The sequence below is a fragment of the Staurois parvus genome, unplaced genomic scaffold (genome assembly GCF_062004578.1).
Source record: "Staurois parvus isolate SC_StPar_1 unplaced genomic scaffold, SC_StPar_1.0 ptg000549l, whole genome shotgun sequence".
Lineage (NCBI taxonomy): Eukaryota > Metazoa > Chordata > Amphibia > Anura > Ranidae > Staurois > Staurois parvus.
In genome coordinates this window covers 2,236,036-2,258,282 of record NW_028318345.1, presented here as the reverse complement: position 1 = coordinate 2,258,282, position 22,247 = coordinate 2,236,036, and the positions used below count along the sequence as shown (strand labels likewise).

The following is a 22,247-nucleotide window of genomic DNA, read 5'->3' as shown; positions in this document are numbered from 1 at the left end:
AATAACAAGCATGTTATACCTACTTGCTCTTTGTGTCAGTGTTGCACAGAGCTGCCCCGTACCTCCTTTTCTCTGGTCCCCCACCAGCATTCTGAGCTCCTCCTCTGTTTGGTGCGCCACAATAGGAACCCGCTTCCTATGGGGGCACACCTGCAGGCTATATGCGTCTATGGACACACACAGCACAGCTTGGACCCACCCCTGCTCTATGCTCACAGGATTTGATTGACAGTAGCAGGGGACAATGGCTCTCACTGCTGCTTCCGTGATTAGAGAGAGTGGAAAGAGCCACTGCAGAGTACTGGATCAAGATCAGACTAGTAAGTATATTGGGGGTGAGGGCAAATCAAATATAGGGACATTTCTTACCTTAATGCAGAGAATGTATTAATCTCTTCCTGTCTGGCCCATGTCGATAAACGACCGGATGGGAGCGCTGCCAATGAGGGTGGACGTTTCTAAATGTCCCCCCACATCCATTGCCTGTGCACGCTCCCTAGGACACAGATAACTGTATCGGACCTCTGTGTGAGGTCCCAATTTATGTGATTACTAATTGGCCAATCAGTGATCACAAGAATAGTAGTAAACAAGATGTCACTTCCCGACATCATTGCTTACTACTTGTAAAATCTGTGAATGATCATGGAGGTCACATGGTACAAGGCTAGTCACAACAGCCTTGTACCATGTGACAAGCTGTGACCAATCACAGCTCGCACAGTATTTCTCAATGGCGGAAGGAATGCAGCCAGAGAGAAAGAGAAATGATTGCATGTACAGTCTTTATGGGTGTAAAAGCAATCAGTGTAAAAAAATTTAAAAAAATCTTCATCACCCCCCACAAGTAGTACAGTGTCACTATGGTGACACTGTACTGCTAGGGCGACAGTATATAAAAAAAAATCATAAATAATAATATAAAAAAATAAAATAAAAATGTAAAAAAAAGTTTTGAAAAATTATAATTTTTGGTTCTAAACTAATTTGAGTTTTTTTTTTTTTACTAAAAATGTAGATGAATACATTTTGGCTAAGATTTATGAAGAAAGATTATTTATTTGCAAAATTTTATAAGAAAAACACTTTTTTAAAAAATGTTTGGACTTTTTTATTTATATAAAAAAAATTAAAATCCCAGTGGTAAATAAATACCACCAAAATAAAGTTTTATCTGTCTAAAAAAAATGCTAAACAATTAATATGGGTACAGTGTTGCATGACCGCGCAATTGTCATTCAAAGTGTGATAGCACTGAAAGCTGAAAATTGGCCTGGACAGGAAGGGGGTGAAAGTGTCCGGACTGGAAGTGGTTAAGGTAAAAAATGTCCGGGCTTTAGAACCACTTTAATTAACACACAGAGTTCATGGGTCAAGAATAAGTAGCACAGAGAGTTTAGGGATTAGGATTAAGTAACGCAGAAAGTACATGGGTCAGGGTTAAGTAACACACAGAGGTTAGGGTTAAGGATTGAATAACCCAAAAAGTGCAGAATTCAGGGTTTGGTAACACACAGAGTTCATGGGTTATGATTAAGTAACACAGAGATTAAGGTTCAGGATTAAATAGCGTACAGGGTACATGGGTCAGGATTAAGTAATGCACAGAGGTTAGGGCTCAGGCTTTAGTAACCCACAAAGTGCAGAGGACAGGATTAAGTAATGCAGAGTTCAAGGGGTAGACTTAAATAATACACAGAGTGCAGGGGTCAGGATTAAGTAATGCATTGAGCACAGGGGTCAGGGGTGAGTAACAGACAGAGCTCTGGAGTCAGGATTAAGTAAGGAACAGACTGCAGGGTAATCACTGCAGCTGCACCATATGTTTAAAATAGATTATATCTCAACCGTTTCACCTGGTATCCCCCACATCCGGCATCTGACTTCTTCTCCCTCCCCTTTTGCGGTCATCCCTAGCATTGTCCCCAGGAGCCAGAGAAAACATTGCGTTGCGCAGGTTAAACCTCAAGTGACACTCCACAAGCATCAATCCAAAATGGCAGTGCTGGAGCAGCCTCCACATGTGCAACTGTCCCCAGGAAAAGGGGACTACTGGTAACCTTACAACAGCAGCCTCTATATTTCTCGTATGACAGGTTTTCTTTAAGATTTAACAGAAAGTTGCAAAGCGACCAAGACAAAATTATGTTTTTCTCATCTGAAATAAAATCTGAGTGCTATAGGTTACTGCACCTAACTAAAATCACTGATATTTGCATTGACCTATTGATTACGGCACGGCTCAATAAGGTGATGCAGAGACCAAAGTGCTAATGATATTATCCATTATCCAAATTACTGAAAGATTAGTACTAGATTATTTCAATGGGTTACTGCTCTTTGGCATACTAAATAATGTGTTTGTGGCAATAACATTCAGCATTATGTAACAACTAGTAGGGATGCACCATTTTTTAGCAGTGAGTATGAGTACCGATACTTTCGGTCAAGTACTTGCCGATACCGATCACCGATATTTTGCAGTGCGATTTGCTCTAATGGACGCAAATTGCACTGCAAAGAATAGCATACAATTTGAACAGGAATGCGATTCACATGCAGTTTCCCCACTGCTCCTGTGTGAACCCAGTCCAGACTGGAATGGGGGCCAATGCAAGACTTTTGGATAAGGGTATCAAGAAATATGCATCCAATTCTGTTTCTTTATAATTTAGAAGTGAATCCAAAGTGAATTATTTTATTGTGGGGTATAGAACTGAAGAATATGCATGTGTCTAATTTAAAGCCCAAAGTACAAGGAGTGTTCCTTATGCAGTTTTGCTCCACTGTAAATTATAAACTAGCAAAATGTTACTTGAAGTGGAGTTCCACCCAAAAGGGGAAGTTCCGCTTTAAGCCTCTGTTCCCCACTCCCCATTAAGGATTGGCACCTTTGGGGAGCCGGGGGGAGCGGGTATCCGAATTTGACAGGTACCCACTGCCACTTCCGCTGCAATCGCCTAGGCAATCGGAAGCGGACGTTGTCGTCCCCCCTCTCTCTCCGTAGTTTTTTGGGATACGTGACAGGTCCCAGAAGACTACAGAGTCATTCACAAAGCGCATCGCTTCTCGTGCATGCGCAGTGGTGGGCACCCGGATGTGAATCCGGGTTCTCATACTGAAGATGCCGGTGCTGGGGAGAGAAGACGGCCAGTGAAACCAGCCATGGTGAGGACACTGCTGGACCAAGGGACAGGTAAGTGTCTGTATTTTAAACATCAGCTACAGTTTTTGTAGCTGCTGACTTTTATTTTTTTCAATCCAAAATATAAACATGAGTTAACTCCTTTCATTAGAGCAGATTAGCGTCTCATTTATGCTAATAAATCTGCTTAAACATAAAAGCATTGCATTTACAGAATTCTTTGTTTTATAACTGCCATGAAGTTCTTTTATGAGCATCAGGACAGAATTAATCTAGATCTATACATGTTGCTGGAACATTATACAGAAAGCATCTGATTCTTTTAAAGGGTAAATCCACCCAAAAGCATTTATTTAATGAACACCAGCTTCACTATATACGTATACATTCTATCAACATGGAATTCCCAACAATTAATAAAAATCAGGATTTCAGCCTTTCTGCATAGTTCTGATACCTATGGGGCTTTGAGCCCAGGAATAATTTGATTAATTAAATTTCCCTAATTTTACTAATTCTAATTCTACTTTTTTTAAAGAGTATGATTTTATTTAAAGGATAAGTTCACCTTTTTGACAAAAATAGTAAATACACATTTGTTTGCAGGTAAAAAATGTGCATTTATTATTTTTGTCTGCAGTAGCCTGGAAGGCATTGCACCAGTGATCAGTAGATTGCTGATGCCATGCAGGTCTCCTGCAGATCTGTCAGAATATCTGCTTGCTATACAGGATGTACGAGCAAGCAGATATACTGAGAGGAAGCTTCAATGAACTACCACGGCGCTCCATAGCACCATGGTAGTTCATTCAAAACTACACTGCCACAGCGGCTAAGGCTGCCGGGACCTATAGGCATTCATTCACAGAACACTGTAAATGAGTGACACAGCCGTGTGGGTTGAGCTCTGCACGGCTGCGCTCTTTTCAAATCTGACAATAGTATATACACTATACTGTCAAAAGTATTGGGATGCCTGCCTTTACACGCACATGAACTTTAATGGCATCTTGATTTTAGTCCATAGGGTTCAATATTGAGTTGGCCCACCCTTTGCACCTATAACAGATTCAACTCTTCTGGGAAGGCTGTCCACAAGGTTTAGGAATGTGTCTATGGGAATGTTTGTCCAGAAGAGCACTTGTGAGGTCAGGCACTGATGTTGGATGAAAAGGCCTGGCACACAGTCTCCATTCTAATTAATTCCAAAGGTGTTCTACTCGGTTGAGGTGCAGGCCAGTCAAGTTCCTCCACCTCAAACTCACTCATCCATGTTTTTATGGACCTTGCTTTTTTGCACTGGTGCACAGTCATGTTGGAACAAGAAGGGGCCATCCCCAAAGTTAGGAGTATGAAAATTAGCAAAATGTCTTGGTATGCTGACGCCTTAAGGGTTCTATTCACTGGAATTAAGAGGCCAAGCCCAACCCCTGAAAAACAACCCCACACCATAATCCCCCCTCCACCAAACTTTACACTTGGAACAATGCAGTCCGGCAAGTACCGTTCTCCTGGCTATAAGCAAATACAGACATGTCCATCAGATTGCCAGACAGAGAAGAGTGATTAATCACTACAGTGATCACGTCTCCACTGCTCTAGAGTCCAGTGGCAGCGTGCTTTACACCACTGCATCCGACACTTTGCATTGCACTTGGTGATGTAAGACTTTGAAGCAGCTGCTCGAACATGGAAACCCATTCCATGAAGCTCTGTACGCACTGTTGTGATAATCTGAAGGCCATACAATGCTTGGAGGTCTTTACCTATTGACTCTGCAGACAGTTGGTGACTTCTGCGCACTGTGCACTTCAGCATGTGCTGACCCTGCTCTGTCATTTTACATGGCCTACCACTTTGCGGCTGAGTTGCTGTTGTTTCCAGTTGCTTCCACTTTGTTTTACTACCACTAACAGTTAACCATGGAATATTTAGTAGCAAGAAAATTTCACGGACGGAATTATAGCACAGGTGGCAACCTATCACAGCACCACACTTGAATTCATTGAGCTCCTGAGAGCGACCCATTTTTTCACAAATGTTTGTAGAAGCAGTCTGCATGCCTAGTTGTTTGATTTTATACACCTGTGGTAATGGAGGTGATTGGAACACCTGAATCCAATGATTTGGAGGGGTTTCCCAATACTTGGGCAATATAGTGTATCTGAGGGAGGGGGGGTGGCAGGCACGGCTGCAGCTATGGAAACATGTTACATGTTCCACCCTAAAAATGGGTGGAACTTGTAACATGTTCCCAAAGGTGAACTTATCCTTTAATTTCAAGCCATATAGTCTACATAAGAACACAAACAGGGCCCAGGGGCACCATTTCAGACTACATGTAGAAAAGGATTAGAAACCTTGTTCCTAGTTTAGAAAACATAAGAAGAGAGTATAGGTTAGGGTAAAATTGTAAAGTAAAAGGTAGGTCTGTCCTAGAAAAACAACAGGGAATGACAGGAAATCTCCCCAAAGTGAACAGAGTACCAGGTGTGTCCCCATTGGAGCCCCCCCGCTCTGATGACAACTCAACCCAATGGTTCAGTAGTCCAAACAGCTTTGGCCACTGACCATCTTTGGACAATGATGTCACCACTATCCCTGTCCCCTCCCTTAAATACATAGTTGATGACAGCTTGAGGAGCAGTCATTTGGTTAGTGGTACCATTGGGATTTGTTGCATGCACTAAGTCTTATTTTCTTATTTTTTTATTCCTATTTTTTTAATAAAGGACTTGTCAAATCTTTGGATGTCTTTATTTCTAGGTCACTATGTACCTCATACTATGTACCCCATACTCATTCATATAATAGGGGGGTTCCCTTATCATTAAAGGGGACTTCCAGATTTTGATAAGCCCTGCACCTGCAGACCCCCACAAAACCTGGCCAGGGTTTTGGGAAAGATGCTTTTGTCCTCATCACCATAGGGTAAAGATGCTTTTCATGCATGTGGCATGGTATTGTTTGGTGGAGGGGAGGGCTGCATTGCTTTTCCCTATTTTTTCTGACCAGCCAGGTTGCATGCTTCATAAATAAAGGTGCGGAGCTAGTATATGAAAAAAAAACAAATATGTGAATGTTATTCAATATCATGAAGTCCAATATAGCATTGTAAAACAATGATGTGTGAATCAATGGTGATCAGCGATGTAAAGTGACTTCTGTGACAATCCTCCACCACTATGCACTCGCCAGAAGCAAGAATGAATCAGTCTCTGTATGGAAATCCCTCCAAAAGTTTCCACTGCAGGAAATAAAGAAATACCCAGATGACATCCACTAGAGAATCGGCTCTTATATGGGCATTCTTAGAAATGAACCTCCCCTGCACCGGTCAGTGATCGATCCAAAAGTTGCGCATCCTAGGGAAGAGCAGAAGCAAGAGATAAACAGGCTCTGTATGGAAATCCCCCCAGAAGTTTCCACTGCCGGAAATAGAGAAATACCCAGATGACATCCACTACAGAATGGGCTCTTATATGGGCATTCTTGGAAATGAACCTCCCCTGCACCAGTCAGTGATCGATCCAAAAGTGGCGCATCCTAGGGAAGAGCTCACATAACAGAGCCCAGAGACAACAGCAGATAGTGAGGTATTTTATTAAAATAACAAAGCAGCTATGTGAAGCATAAAAATCAAAGCCAAAACAAACACTCACAAAGATGGCCACTGGACCATCGCATGGACTCGGCGGCGTGACATCAGTACGTAGACTCCTCTCCGATGCGCTTCCTGGGCACAAACGCTCTGAAAGGGACCCACCTCATCTGTTTTTCCTTTGTAAATGTCAGTGCTGCTGTAGCACTTTCTGTACATCACAGAGATGCCCCCCTTCACAGTCAGGATTAGGGCACTCCCAAGCATGTTATTGAAAGGAATTGGGCATATTTAATATTTCACATTAAGCATATAAAAATATCACTGCTCCTAGGTGAATGGACTATTTTTTTGCACTGGTACATGTTTCCTATTGTCACGTACCTGATGAGAGACTGAAATGAGGTCGGCCTCACTTGTGTCACTAGCCCTGACCCCACTGGAGTTGGAACAGAGGGAGTCTAGGGACCAGGGGGACAAGAGCGCCAGTAGATGTTGTTTGCAGCTCTTGCAGATGATGATCTTGGAAGACTGATGATCTTCTGATTCAGGCACAGTAGTAACAAGCAGAGCGGGTTTTGTAGATCGCCAGGTGTGCACCAGAGCAAGGCAGGTAGCGAGGGTAAGAGACAGGAGCAGTGTCATAGGAATAGCCAGGGTCATCTGATACAGAATCAGAAGGAAAGCCAAGGTCAGGAGCAGAGCCTAAGTCAGGAACCAGTATCAATCAGGAGAGCAATCAGAGTCAAGTCAGGAACAAGCCGGGTCAGGAACAAAGGAATCACACAGGAACAAGCAGGACATGGGGGAGCTGAAGACCAGTCAGCACCTATCATGGGCAGAGGCACTCTTTAAATAGCCCGTCTGGCGCCAATCTTCGCCGTGCGTGTGCACGTTCGTGTGCGCGATCGCGCATTTCCATGAGCATGAGCACAACCGACCACTCATCTCCGGCCATTTCTATGCGCATGCGAATTTCTATTCACAATTCATCTTACCGGAAATCCCTTACGCCACCCCCCTTGCTATTTTTTTACACTCTTGCCAATAAACCCAAAAAATGGGTGTTTTTAATTTGACAGATTCGGCTTCCAATTTCAGTGGGGTATGACTTTTGCCAAACCCTACTCCAGCTGAACCCAGGGCAATTCTGCTCATCCCTATTTCCCATTATTCTGTTTCAGCAGCAATGGACACTAAAACCCTAGTGACACCAGGACAATCGATACTTGGACCTAAATAACTTGTAAAAGCAAAGGGTCCAATGGCTTCCTACAAGATTCAGAACTGCCTTTGGTATATACTTAGTGCATAGAGTGGGCATTATTTTTGTGGGTTGAACCTATAGACAACAGTATGTATCCTTTTTGATAAAACATTCTTTACATACAATGTAACTAAACACATTCTGATAGTAAAGGAAGCCCATGCTGTAAGAAATAGCACACTGCCATTTCATACCTCCTTCTAAAAATATTACTTGTTTGGCGGTCATTATGAACTAATTACATCAATTCTTTCACAGACAGGGACCAAGTAAACAGATGAGGAGTCCCAAATTCAGTCTGACTTCACTTGCTGCACACTATCTCTGGGTCTGTGATTTGGAAGATAATGGAGACGAAGTCAGACAGGCAGCTAGCATTTTCTAGAAGGAGGTTATAAATAGCAGCCTGCTTTTTCTACATGCTGATTTCCTTTAATACTAGTTGTGAGGCTTTTAAGAGGGATCTATGGCAGCCTTTCTCAAACTTTTGTTTTTAACACAAAAGAACTCTTAAAATACTTTTCTGATCTAAGGGAACCCCTGATAATGAATATTTTATCTACAACTCATGGGACATCAGCATGATGGTCATTGGAAAGAATGCTTCTAACATTTATGGCCAGTGGTAAGAATACCCTCTTTTCCGATGGATAAAAACACTATTGGTGTCACTGGGAACTTAACTGATGGTCATAAATTACTAATAGCTCAATATATACCTAGCAACCTCTAGAGGTAGCCTATTTGAGAAAGACAGATCTATTTGAATATAATAGGGATGAATACTTACCTCACCTTACCTTTGTCTCTCCCGGCTTACGTCTTCTCCTCTCCATGTTAACTACTTTTTCAACCAGTAAACATTAGTGACAGATATTCTCTAACATAAGGTTAGACTAGGATCAGTTTTTCAGCAGGACAAAGAGCAGCAGCAAATCAATACCTTGAAGGTTCCAATGTGATTTACCACTTTTAACACATTTACTGTAGGACCATTTTGTTTGTTTTTTCACATGCCTGCTAAAATGTGAACTATTTGACATGTAAATTTAATTAAAACCTCCAAAACAATATATTTTTTCTGAAAGCAGAGGATCTATAGCATAAAACTATGGCACCTGCAATTGTTATGCCATGTGATGATTCACAATTGTCATTGCTTATGATTTAGAAATAATACATATCTTATTTTATACTTTGTTGTTTTTTGGGAGAAAATAAATAAAGGTTTATTTGTTATATTAACTTCCTGGACTTATTTTATTTTGTCTCTAATTTTTAAAGTACAAAAGTAGGTAAAATAAATCATTTTTTTCCAGTGTGGAGTGTAATAATTTTAAAACTTCTGATGTTACTGTAGATATAAAGTACAAATTTTATTCAACAATTTAGCATGATTACCAAGACATCAAAATTTTGTTTCTGGTATAAGCGTGAAGCATGAAGTTGCATAAGCATGAGATTATGCAAAAATTAATTAAGAGCTTTGAAAAACAAATTGGGGGTGATTTAGTAAAACTGATGCACACAGAACCTGGTGCAGCTGTACATAGTAGCAAATCAGCTTCCAGGTTTTATTGTGAAAGATTAATTAAGCACGCTGAAATTAGAAGCTGATTGCAACTGCACTGTATTCTGTGTGCACCAGTTTTAGTAAATCCCACACTGTTTTTACACAACAATAAAAAATTAATTTCACAACAAATAAAAATGTCGCTAAGAGAAAATAATTTTGTTATGGCGTACTAGGTTTATATAGGGATTAAATAGAGAAGAGACATAAAAAAAGTATTTTTATTTAACTCTGCATGTTTGTTGCATCTAAGTTACATTTTGCTGGACTACAGAGAGTTAAGCACTGACAGCAGCACTTTTACTGTGACATACCAAAATGTTTCCATACCAGCAGTACAGTATAATTGGCTATCTCCAAAGACATTCTGTAGATGGCAAATAATACGTTTTGCCAAGCATGTGCGCTTTATGCCACAGTAGAAGAACTAGCAGTATGCTGTAAACTGTCCAAGTCTGTAACTGTGCAGTCTCCAGTACCAAAATATCCCAACCTAGATATCTGATGTCCAATGTCATCGTAAGATCTCCCTATGCTTGCATCTGATGTTATTGAAAGATCTCCCTACATATGCATCTGAGGTTACTGTAAGATCCTCTTATGTATGTATCTGTTGTTACTGTAAGGTCTCCCCACGTATGTAGCTGAACTCACCCTAAGATCTCCGTTTGTATGCATCTGATGTAATCATAAGGTCCCCATACCTATGTATCTGATGACTATTTGAGAAGAAGGAGACTGTGTTGTTGCCTTTAAGATTGCATCTGTCCTTAAAGCTACACATTGTCTATATTTAGTGAATGTATATATATATATATATATATATATATATATAAACACACTAACATTGACACCTTGTAACCTAAAGGACAGATGCAATCTATATAAAAAAAATATATATATATATATATATATATATACACATACACAACTATATCCAGATATAAATACTCTTTTTGACATCCTACATTCTAGCACACCAGATATAACCTTAGGAATATTATAATGCACTGTATTTCTCTTTTCAGCCTTATCAATGAATCCTTAAGAGACCAACTTTTAGTTACTATCCAGAAGACCTTCACTTATACACGAACCCAGGCCCAGCATCTTTTTATAATTCTTATGGAGTGTATGAAAAAAAAGGAGCTGGTAAGCAGATGAAATTAGGGCTTTATTTATAGATCATGGATGCTACCACTAAATATGTAGCCGTGTTTATTAGAAATAACATGTAATTCTAAGTAAAATATATGATAATACTTTGACACATTGAATAAGCATATATGTGTCTGTATACAACAATGACATTATCTGGTTTTAGATTCCCAAAATGTATAGTCTATGGTGACAACTGATTTTGCTAAATTTAGTGGTGGATCCACTGTAAATGTTGTTGCTGTGTGGTGTAGCTATGAACCTAGCTGAAGAATGTATGAAACAGTATAATCTAATTATTATGGTTTCTTTACTGAATACATTAAACTAATGGTTGGTCATTATACAGTAGGTAGATGATATGTGAAAGGGAAGTTTGCTCAGGATTGTCCTCAAGAGGAAATAGATTGTCATTGCTTACCCTATGCCTGCAAATGCATATTATATGCCAGTCTCTGGCTTTATTGCTTTCTGGGTCATTGGCCTGCAAAGAGAAGTGGACAGTAATTGTGATCTGTGTGTGACCTATTGGTCTCAGATAGAAAACCCTCTTCTCTGACTCCTGGGCTGCACTGCAGTTCCAGTGAAATTAAAATTCTCAATGCTTCAGCCTTTACTACCCGAGAATTAGTGTCCAAGCGAAGAACAAGAAAGGCATTTGTTTTACATTGTGACAGACCCCCCTTTATGCTTTTTCTTTGTCATTGATGTAAAACATCCCTCCGTATTTGCCATTTAGAGGGCAGATTTCTAATGAGACTTGTTATGGTTGAAACATGGACGCTGTCACTGAAAAGATTTTTACTGATTCCGAAAATGATAAATGCCTGGTATTAATACCAACCAAATTTTAAAAATACTTTTAGTTAGTGACCTGGAACAAGTATACAGTTGAGGCTCGTATTGTTTTTCTGACTTCCTGATCTGCATACTTGTTCTGGGCATTTAACTCAAAGTATGGTAGCCAGAGAGTAAGTGTAACAGTCAGATAACTGGTGTATTTTAAGGAGCAAAGCAATGGTAGCTTCATACTTCTCTCAAGAGAAACATGAAGGCTGCTATTACTAAATGCTCCTTTTTTAGTGATGACATGCTAATTTATAATGTGAATACTTTGAGCCACTGAAAAGTATTGGGATAAAGACTTCTGACTTACTTACAGTACATACTGTACTTGTTCTGGGTCAGCGAGTCAAAGGATTGGAGCAAACTGGTAAGCATAACAGCCAAATAAGTTTCATTTTCAGAGGGAGGTCAGCTTTTCTTTCAAGAAACGTATTAGTTTATCATAAGCCTTAAAGCATTTGTAAAATCTTTTTTTTCAAATAACAAACATGGTATACTTACCTGCCATTTACAATGCCCTGTGTAATCCCCTGCCAGCACTCCTGGCTCCTCCTCCTCCTGGTGTTCCACCATAGGAAGCCACTGCCTATTGTGGCACACATGCAGGCTTGCTACCGAGCCACACTGCCTGTATTTATAGATGCAGACAGCCAGGCTCAACCCTTTCCCCCACTTCCTCATCACAGGATTTGACTGATAGCAGCAGGAGTGGCTCCTGATGCTCTCAGCAAATCCTGTTAAAGCTGGAAGAAGAGGAAAGAGCCTCTGCAGATAGGCACAGTACTGGATGAAGATCACTATCGGGCAAGTATAATGGCAGTGAGGGGGCGATACACATACTGAAAACTTTTTTTAACTTAATGCAAGGAATCATTAGGGTAAAATATGTTTAGGCTTTACTACAATTTTAATTCAATACATTGAATAACTTAATTTTCAATTGCCAAAAATAAGTTCAGCTTTTTGTGGCAACTTGTTATTTTGGAAAGTTGTTTTACTTTAACTTACATTTATTTCAAACTGACTATTTGCATTGGAATGTGCCTTCATTTCAAATTGCACATCAATCACTGCTCTTATAAAGTCCTTACAAATGAGCTGAAATCACTGTCAATACTTGTCTGCACATACTGTATGCTATTGATTGTGCAGGACGTTTCAAAATCACTAATCTGTCTTTATTTAGACCTATAGTCCTCTACAAACATCGCTGTCCTGATGAAAAATCACTGGGGATTTTATAGCTATGGCCTTTACTTTTTCCAATAAAACAAATATGTTTAAGTGAATGCTTTGTGCTTCATTGAGAATAGGGAGGATTTGTAGAACAATATGTCTCGCAAGGTCTCAGAGCTTTATTGATTAATAACACAGCCTCAAAATCTAATAACTGGATTCATTCCTGTGTCAGGCCATAGCATTGTAACAACATACTCTCAATGTGAAATAAACTAGAAGGTGTTAATATGACATACCTACAGGGCAGTTGTTTTAAGGGGGCAAGGAAGGGCATTTGCTTCAAGTCAAAGTAAAAAGAACCATTAAGGGGTGTATGTATTTATAACTTCCAACTGTCCCTTAGTTAGGACTGTCCCCCTCTTAAAAATAAATCTCATTGTCTCACTTTTAGCTATAGTGTAAAGATTTATATAAAGAATTGCACTATTTAGTTACCAAAAATATATAAATTGCACTAGACTTTTTAGCTACTTTTCAAATTATTGTATTGATTTGTTTTAAATGTTATTATAAGGAAGAAAACAAAGGTTTTAAATGCTTAAATATTCAATTTTGTATGTTAAACGGACATTGTCATTAGAGGATAATGGAGGCTCAGGGGCGGACTGACCATTTGGAAACTCGGGCACTGCCCGAGAGCCCGGGGTCAGTAGGGGGCCCCATGAGATGCCCCTGGTACCTTTTTCATAGGCTTTTTTGAGTTTGAGGAAGGACACAGGGGCCCCATGATCCCCTAATGCCTGAGGGCCCCATGAGTTGTCAGTCTGCCCCTGTGGAGGCTTCAATTGATTATCTATTCTTTGGAAATGTTAGTTCCCTGGATGTTGATGCTTTGGCTTCAAAACTTTCTGAGTAGCTGATCTGAAATAAGTATGGAAATAGGAAGGTCTGACACTCCTTTAAGGTATACTTTTCTGGTATCTTAGTCAGGCACAGCCAGGGAACTACTATTATCAGAAGGAGACCAGTAATAGCAATTCCTATACTTCCCTCATGACAGAGTCATTTTAATTCTTCATAATCTGTGCGATTGGGGATTTCACAACAGCCTTTCCATTGGCTAAATATCCTAGACTAATAGGTGTCCCTCTTTGCATCTCAGAAGGTTGCAAGGTGTGTATATAATAATCAAACTTTCCCCTAGTAGTCTATCAGAATAATTGTTATAGGTAGAAACTGACCATAATAGAGGATAAATTAGTGAAGATGAGAAAGAACCTTTATAAATTTAAATATAAATTTGAATTTTCAAAGTGCCATATTGGTGTGCTGATACAATATACTTGGTCAAGCAAACATGTGCACTAAGATATAAGCCTGTAAACTTAATCATTATATATAGAGCAACACTTATAAACCCATGAACTCAGCTAAAGCCCCAATATTTGTAGTGCACTGTAGTTTAGTCCTGTAATAGTGGGACATTAATATAAAATCAGAAGCTGCTATTGCTAACTTATATTTAAAGTTACAAATGGCAAGCCTCTTATCTTGATCCAGGTTTCAATTCCTGGGGGCATAGAAAAATTGTTCAGCCAGTGGCTCACTAGCTAATGCAACTATTATCGGACTAAGAGACCATGAGTCTGCACCTTTAAAACAAGCAAGGATAAGCATTTACAATAATTTTCTTTTGATACCTGCTCTTTAAGGTATGTTTTCTTATGAACACCCTGGTGTTTCTATGGTGCTATCCTTTAACCTCATGGGGAAATCCTTGACTTTTTGTGGGTTGGAAGACACTGTGCGCCAGTCAGCTTAGGACGTTTTACAGAGTTTACTATAGGACCAAAAACTCATGGAGAGGAATTAGGATACAGGATACCCAAAAAGAACAAATCTACAAAGACTGGCACTTTGCACTCTTCAGATTGCAGAGCAGCTTTAGCACTACATACTGCAGGGATAAGCCACAAAAGTTTCTTCCACTGCCCATAGCTTCTGCCTAAGTTTTACAGACACTCTTCAGGAGGCTAAGTTTCACTTAGGCCTGTTTCACACTAGTACGGGCCGTGCAGGCTGTGAGGCCCACGTTTGCTCAGACATGGCAGCCCATTCATTCGAATGGGCTGCTGTGCTGCACGTCCGGCACAAAACAGGCGCATGCACCTTTTTAAAAATGTGGCCACAGGGAAAAGGCATGGTCTTTTTGACCATCCAGTTTCCCTGCGGTTCCTACACCTGCGATCGCACTGCGGGCTGAGATGCATGGGGGTTGCCATTCAAAATGAATGGTAGCCACATGTATCTTGCAAAAGCAGCATGATTCAGCTGCGGGTGGTTGCAAGCATGGAAACCGATATGATTCCCGCACCCGCAACCAGAACACTAGCATGGGCTAGTGTTAACCTAGCCTTATAGTGCTTCAATCCAGATAATAATTTTCCTATAATAATCTTCCTGTTCCACTTTGCTTGGATATGCCCTCCATCAGAAAGCCTCAGACCCCAAGCTTGGGCCTCTCTGTAGCACAGCACTGGTTTCCCAGGTAGCAGGCTTGGGAGGACAGGAACACACAACAACACACCCTCCTCAGGCAGAGCAGGGGAGATGAGAGAGCTTTCCAAGGTCACTCACATACAGTATATTTATGTCCTTCCTCAGCAGGCACCTTTGGCAATAAACTTCTTAGTGGTTTGCCAGGGAAACATAAAAAATTCATAAGTTAGGTTATTGTATCCTCTTACACTATTGCCAGGGACACTCCTGGACAGCTGGCAGATGCAAACAATAACACCGACCTTCGGAAAAACCTAAAGAAAGCAGAACTATCAACTAGAGCTTAAGCTGACTACAGCCCAGCAGTATTAAATATAGACTGGGGAAACTTCTGCTTAGGGCAGGGTGGCTACATTTATACATTTTAAATAAATGTCAGAAAACCAATGTGCTTTATGTACAGGGCATAGGACTTTTTTGCTTTATGTTTATTTATTAGTATAATTTATGAATTTTAGAATATGCAATATGGTATGGATCCAGAGAATTTTGCACAGCCTTGTTTCTCTGACTAGTTGTCTCTGTTTATAGAGGGCTGATATTATTTGTTAACGGAAAACTTTAGCTGGATAATGCAATTTAATATATTTATTAGTGTTAACATTTTTTTAATGCAAACATATTCGGCAACACATCATTTTACTTAAAACACTGAAACATTTACATTAGTCCATATGAAGAAGATTTCAGTATAGTCATGCAAACATTGGGTGTAAACAAGTTAAGACCACTGTGCACATGTGTGCTCGACTGTTTTTGCAGTGCAAAGGATCTCATTAGGATTCTCCTAAGATTCTTTGCGTTGTACTCAGCAGGTGTGATTTGGACAACTTCTCCTAAGGGCCCATTTACACCATTTACACCATATGCGTTTGGCTGAGCTGGGTAGCATTGCCCAAACTGGCCAAATGCATAAACAAGGCAATTTACCTTCTGTTTATTTAGTTCAGTTCATACCATCACACTGCAGTGGTGTGAGCAGAAAACATGTAGAACATGTACCTTTTTTTTTCAGAACAGCGTGCATAGTTGCATAAAGATTAATGAAATATAAATTTGTAGTATTAACCCGTTGACAGCTCGTCCCTCCGGGTGGACGCCATATGGCATCCTTTCCAGATCGCGCATTTGCGCATGCCCGCAGGGCCGCACTGTGGCGCGATCTGTCACCGGCCGTGTACCTCGGACACGGCCGATGATAGATCTGTGTACCGGCCCTGTTGACAGTACCATGTGACCTGCTGTAACCAATCACAGCAGGTCACATAACAGTTGTATACAACGGATGGCTTCCGTTCATGCCATCCATTGTATACAAGTGTGTCTAGCTGTGAATGGTCACAGTGATCACATGCACAAGGTGTCATGTCCCAGCTGTGTCATGTGATTAGCCATGGCCAAGTCACAGCTAATAAAAAAAAAAAAAACCCTGAATGAATCGATTTCATTCAGGTAAATGCTTGCTTATAACAAAGTAATTCTTTGCTATAAGCAAATTGTGTAAAGAAAAAAAAAAATACTGATCACTTCCCCAAAATAGTACAATGTTACTATGGTAACATTATACTACTTTGGTCATAGTGAAATATGAAAAAAAAATCTCAAAAAAAGAAATGTAATAAAAATTAAAAATAAAAACAAACATTTAAAATTTTTGAAAAAAATGTATCAATTTTTTTTCCGTACTGTCACCTGTCAGTGTCCCTGATCACTGCCATACCAGTTATATGATGATGCTGTACTGCACTGGTGACAGTATGTAAAAAAAAATAGTGAAAATTATTTTTTAATTTCTTAATTTTCCAAAAAAAAAAGACAAAAAAATTACAACATCAAAAAACTCACCATGCCTGTTATGAAATATGTCTGACTGTCTACTTTGCAAAAAGGGGATATCTGTACTGTTCTGACATTCTTGGACTTAAAGAAATTAGATTGGCTGTCAGTACTTCAGGATTGATCAATTTTCAGATATATCCCATAGCTTTATAGCTACAGAACTTTATAACTACAGACTAAATAATAAATACTAATTTGGGTTATTTTCACCAAAGACATGTAGCAGAATACATCTTGACCTAAATTTATGAAGAACAATTATTTATTTGCAAACTTTTATAACAGAAACAAAGAAAAACGTGGGGTTTTTTTTTTCAAAATTTTCTGTCTTTTTTTAACTTGGCAAAAAATAAAAACCCCAGTGGTGATTAAATACCACCAAAAGAAATCTCTAGTTGTGTGAAAAAAATGATAAAATTGTAGTTTGGGTACAGTGTTTTATGACCGCGCAATTGTCATTCAAAGTGTGAGAATGCTGAAAGCTGAAAATTGGCCTGGGCAGGAAGGGGGTAAAAGTGCCCTATATGGAAGTGGTTAAAATAGAATAAAAAAAACTAAACAGTGCAATGAGTGATTACGACATATCATACCTTTACAGAGCACACCAGTGGCTGTCAACGAATGCAAGCAGTTGGTGTGAATGGCCTTAAAAACTGTCTACACCTGCCGTAACCTGCTTCCAGGAGTGTCAGATGCCCAAGTCCCCTGTCACATGCTGTAGTGCCTTCCTCAGATCACTTTGTCACTATTGCCTTAGTATTGATATAAGGGTCTGCAAACGGGACCATGGTGTGCAGACACCTGCTGGAGTTTTGTATATCATTTTATCACTTGAAAGGGAGTGTCAGTTTGATTCTGACATGGTCTCATGATCTAAAAGAGTGTTAGCAGATGGAAATAAAATAGCGATGTTTGAATTTTTTTAATTAAAAAATAAGTTAAATTAATAAGATTTAATGTGGTTCACTTTAAAGTTCTAGCCAATCAGAGGGCAAATTAGGAAAACTGCTCCTAAATATATTTAAAACAATAATAGCTTCACGTCACTTCACTTTAGTAAATAACCTTGAGATTGTTCTTAACATGGATTGCAGGTTACCTAACTAAGAGTATCAGGTGGAATTTTCTTTAGAATTACCATTTTCAGCACAGCATGGCCAGATATCAAGAGTGTCACTGCAAAGATTAACTATGTGGGATGATGTGATTATGAGTAATGAGATACAGAGCCAAAATGTTGGGAGGGAAAGACAGTCGTTAATTAAGAAAGGTTTTGTATAATGTGTTAAAAAGGAGGGAAGGACATTGGAACGTACTGACCCAGGAATAAATTGGCACATATTTTCAGTTTTACATATTGTTCACTGAAATGATTTCCTATTAGGGAAGAAACCTTTTAAGTTTGGTTCAAAGTTCAAATGATGTGCAACATAGGTTCCAATGTTTTATTTCAATCACCTGACATATAATTAATGTAAATTTAATATATTTAATTAAATTATTATAAAATTATATAGTTCTCAAACTGATTCAGGTAGTACAAAACCGAGGATTGTAGAAGTGTAGATTTTGTTTGCAATTAAATTGACAAAATGGGACAAGATTGACTAAGTAATTCCTTCATGCAACTATACCACAAAATGTCAACTTCAAGATAGATGCAATGTTAACCAGCCATGTTAAAAATGTAAAAGGTAGTCAGAACATAAAAATATAGGTGAAGTGAAGCAAAAATATAGTTCCTTTGAAAAGACATAATTGAACTGGGTTTGGTATATTTGAAAATCTTTGCAAATCTATTTTGCAACAATTGTCTTTGTAATCTGGTGAAACATATGCACAAATTTATATTTTTGTCATTTTATATTCAACATTGTTCAAATATAACTAAATGAGCAGAGAAAGCAGAAGGCACAGCTGTGTATTAGATATATTTTAAGATAAATTGGAGAAAAAAAGATTGTATTTATGAAAATTAAGAATAAAGAATCCATTGGTAATTAAAAACCATCTATGATGAATTACATTTTTTCTAGAACAATTCTTAGGTGACTAAGGTGACCTAAGATGACAAGATATTTGCAACATTACAATATAATAATGTCTATTTTATTGTTTTTTCATTTTCCAAACTCCAGATTACAGTGTTCAGGATGGGATCAGAAGGTCATCAAGATATTGATTTAGCAATCCTCACAGCTTTGCTTAAAGGTAATTATGTCCCACATTTATAATAATCATTCCATTCAATTGGAAGGTCAGTATCTCAGATGTTTATATCCATTGCAGTCAATGTCCTCATGCATTATTAATATTGTCATGTGTTATAATAATAGATTATTTATATACAAATGTGTTCATTAACAAAGAAAACATTAGATGCCCTTGGTACATGCTTACAAATGTCAGCTAAAGTTTATTTTTACTGTATGTTACAAGTACATTAACAACAACATAAAAGCAAGAACATTAAGCAAGACAAAAATATTTGTGGGTAAATATTTTGAACCTACCCATGTTCTTTTGAGTTGTGTTGAAACTGACCTTTTGTGATATGACTATTGTTCATTTGTTATATCTGTTAATTTGAAAAAAAAAACTGTTCAACAAAAACTATTGAAATCTAAATATTTTGGACATGTATGGAAAAATGAAGGCAAAAGGAATTGCATGCAGTAGTCCTGGATACAGAAGGATGACTTAAAAAAAAAAGTTAATTGAAGTTTTCAGCTAAACTTCTCATCATTTGTTCAAACTGACACCAACTATCCATTGACGTTTTCAATGCAGAGCTCAATTAAACTGTTTTCCTTTTTAACGTCTTATAGTCTTATACCCCCAAGTTATTATTTGTAATTGATTTTTGATTGGAAATGCCTTTAATACATTTTATTCTTAATGATAATGCTGCTTTCTGTTCTCTCTATTCCTCTGTGTTGGCCTGGATGAGTAACAGACACATCCCTCATACACATCAAGCATCCTCATACACGTTTATTGCAGTGAAAGCAAAGGGTGTGTCAGACCAAATCTCTAACTGAGAGCTAATTACTGATCACATTAGGTCTGCTGTTACAGTCTGTACAGGTCCAATGGACTGCACAGACTGTAACATCAGATAGGACCATGATACAATTAGACTACACAAAATGGAAATTGTTAGAGAGCATTCACACTTGTGCACATGTGGTATAACAATTGTGCATGCATTAAAATGTGCTTTCCAATTCATTTTAGAATACTACCCCAACAGGCATCAAAACAGTTGTACTTGACCATCAGCACACTGACATGTTTTTCCATTCTTGTTTGCACCTTTGTTTTTGGTCTTTGGATGAAAGTTAAAAGCCCATAGAAACAATAGAAGACATCCAAAAGATTGCACTCCAATTCAATCCACTTTATTGTGCTCATAAAGACCAAAACATCAGGCTGGCATTGACACAGAGAGGGAGTATAATGGTGACGTGTTTCACACTATCAGCTCTTACTCATACCCTACTAGATCCGATCACAAGATACTCTCTTATATTGATTGTACAGCTGCTGTAAATCAACTTGTGATTGGCCCACTCCCAGGAGTCCATTAACCAGCATGAATGAAACTCTGGCTCAAATACTCCATTCGCAGAACACACAGAGACCTTATTCACAAGCCCTATTTCCAACCAGTTCACTAAGCACATTCTCTGTTGCAGAGAACCAGATATTAACCTAACCCATAAAGGTATATTATGTGATTCTGCTTTCCTAAGCAAGCACGGGCGCCTACCTGCACTGTCATTGGATCCCTTACATGTCAATCACCGCGTCTCGGCCAGCAATTCATGGTCAGGATCCAGCCAACGGTGGATCAAGTGACAGGAGAGAGATCTGTGTATGTAAACAACACAGATCTTTCTCCTGTCAGTGGGGATGTGCTGGTTTATATCTCCCTGCAAAGCAGGAAATATAAACCAGCATATCCCCTAGGAAAACAGCACACAGTACACATGCAATAACACTTCCTTGCACACAGTTAATGCTTTGATCGTCACAGATGGTAACCCCTTCCTGCCCAGTGTCATTAGTACAGTAACAGTGCTTTTTCTTAGCACTGATCACTGTATTGGTGTCACTGGAGATGTCAGTGGCGGTTAGTCAGTACGCACACAGTGTCAGTTAGTGTTAGAATGCCCGCCGTACTATCACAGTCCCACTATAAGTAGCTTATCGCTGTCATTACTAGTATTAAAAAAAACAGTATCTATGCCATTGTTTGTAGACACTATAATTTTCATGCAAACCAATTAATATACACTTATCTGGATTTTTTTTTCATAGTGAAAAATGATCTGGTCATGAAGGGGGGTAAATCTTCTAGAGGGCAAGTAGTTAAAAAACATCCCTAATAAAAAAAATACTGTTGCTACCAAACAAAATGGTTATTTCTTGCAGCATGTACTATATAATGTGAAGCCAAGAAAGCAGAGAATGTTCTATTTGTTACTTATTTATGAAATTGTATATTATTCATGTAATGCCTTTTACTGCTAATTCGACTTATCCTTTAATATCGAATGCTTTTTAAATAGCATCACAGTAAGAGTGTAATAACAGATGGATTTGTGTTTCCAACCATGACAGCTTGACTGTAATAAACCAAGATAACTATAAGCAACCAAATGTGCAATGCATGTACAGTATTTAAACAAATGTAAAGCAATAGAGCCTGGGCAAATTCAAGTATTGCAGAAGGAACCCAGTATTTCACCTAATATCCTTGATGAAATAATTTTCAGTTTTTTTGAGTAGGGCCATTGGATTATTATGTTACAGTAGGTGATCCCTAGACTAATTGCATTTCAGAAGTGCAGAAATCATGCATCACATGCTGGCTGTAGGCAGTATATTTCTCCATAAGGGCTATATACCTACCAATTCTATGGCAATCACATATGTATTAAAGTAAACTTAGTTTATTATAAGCTATTACTTTCTGAGATTCCAAAAACTGTGAAAACTTTGGCAAAAGAGGTTGCCATTATACAGTCCAAATGAGCCATACCCATTCTAATTATTATTTTTATTTCTAATCCCT

The 22,247-nt window shown here is 38.7% G+C and overlaps 1 protein-coding gene across 1 annotated transcript in view; it reads left to right on the top strand.

Moving 5' to 3' along the window:
* TRPM3 (transient receptor potential cation channel subfamily M member 3) overlaps nucleotides 1–22,247 on the top strand; it is a 500,529-nt gene that overhangs the window by 326,772 nt on the left and 151,510 nt on the right. The window contains exons 8-9 of the mRNA XM_089691063.1: nucleotides 10,615–10,738; nucleotides 19,306–19,378. Coding sequence (XP_089547189.1) covers nucleotides 10,615–10,738; nucleotides 19,306–19,378 — 197 coding nt within the window. The remainder of the gene's footprint in view (nucleotides 1–10,614; nucleotides 10,739–19,305; nucleotides 19,379–22,247) is intronic.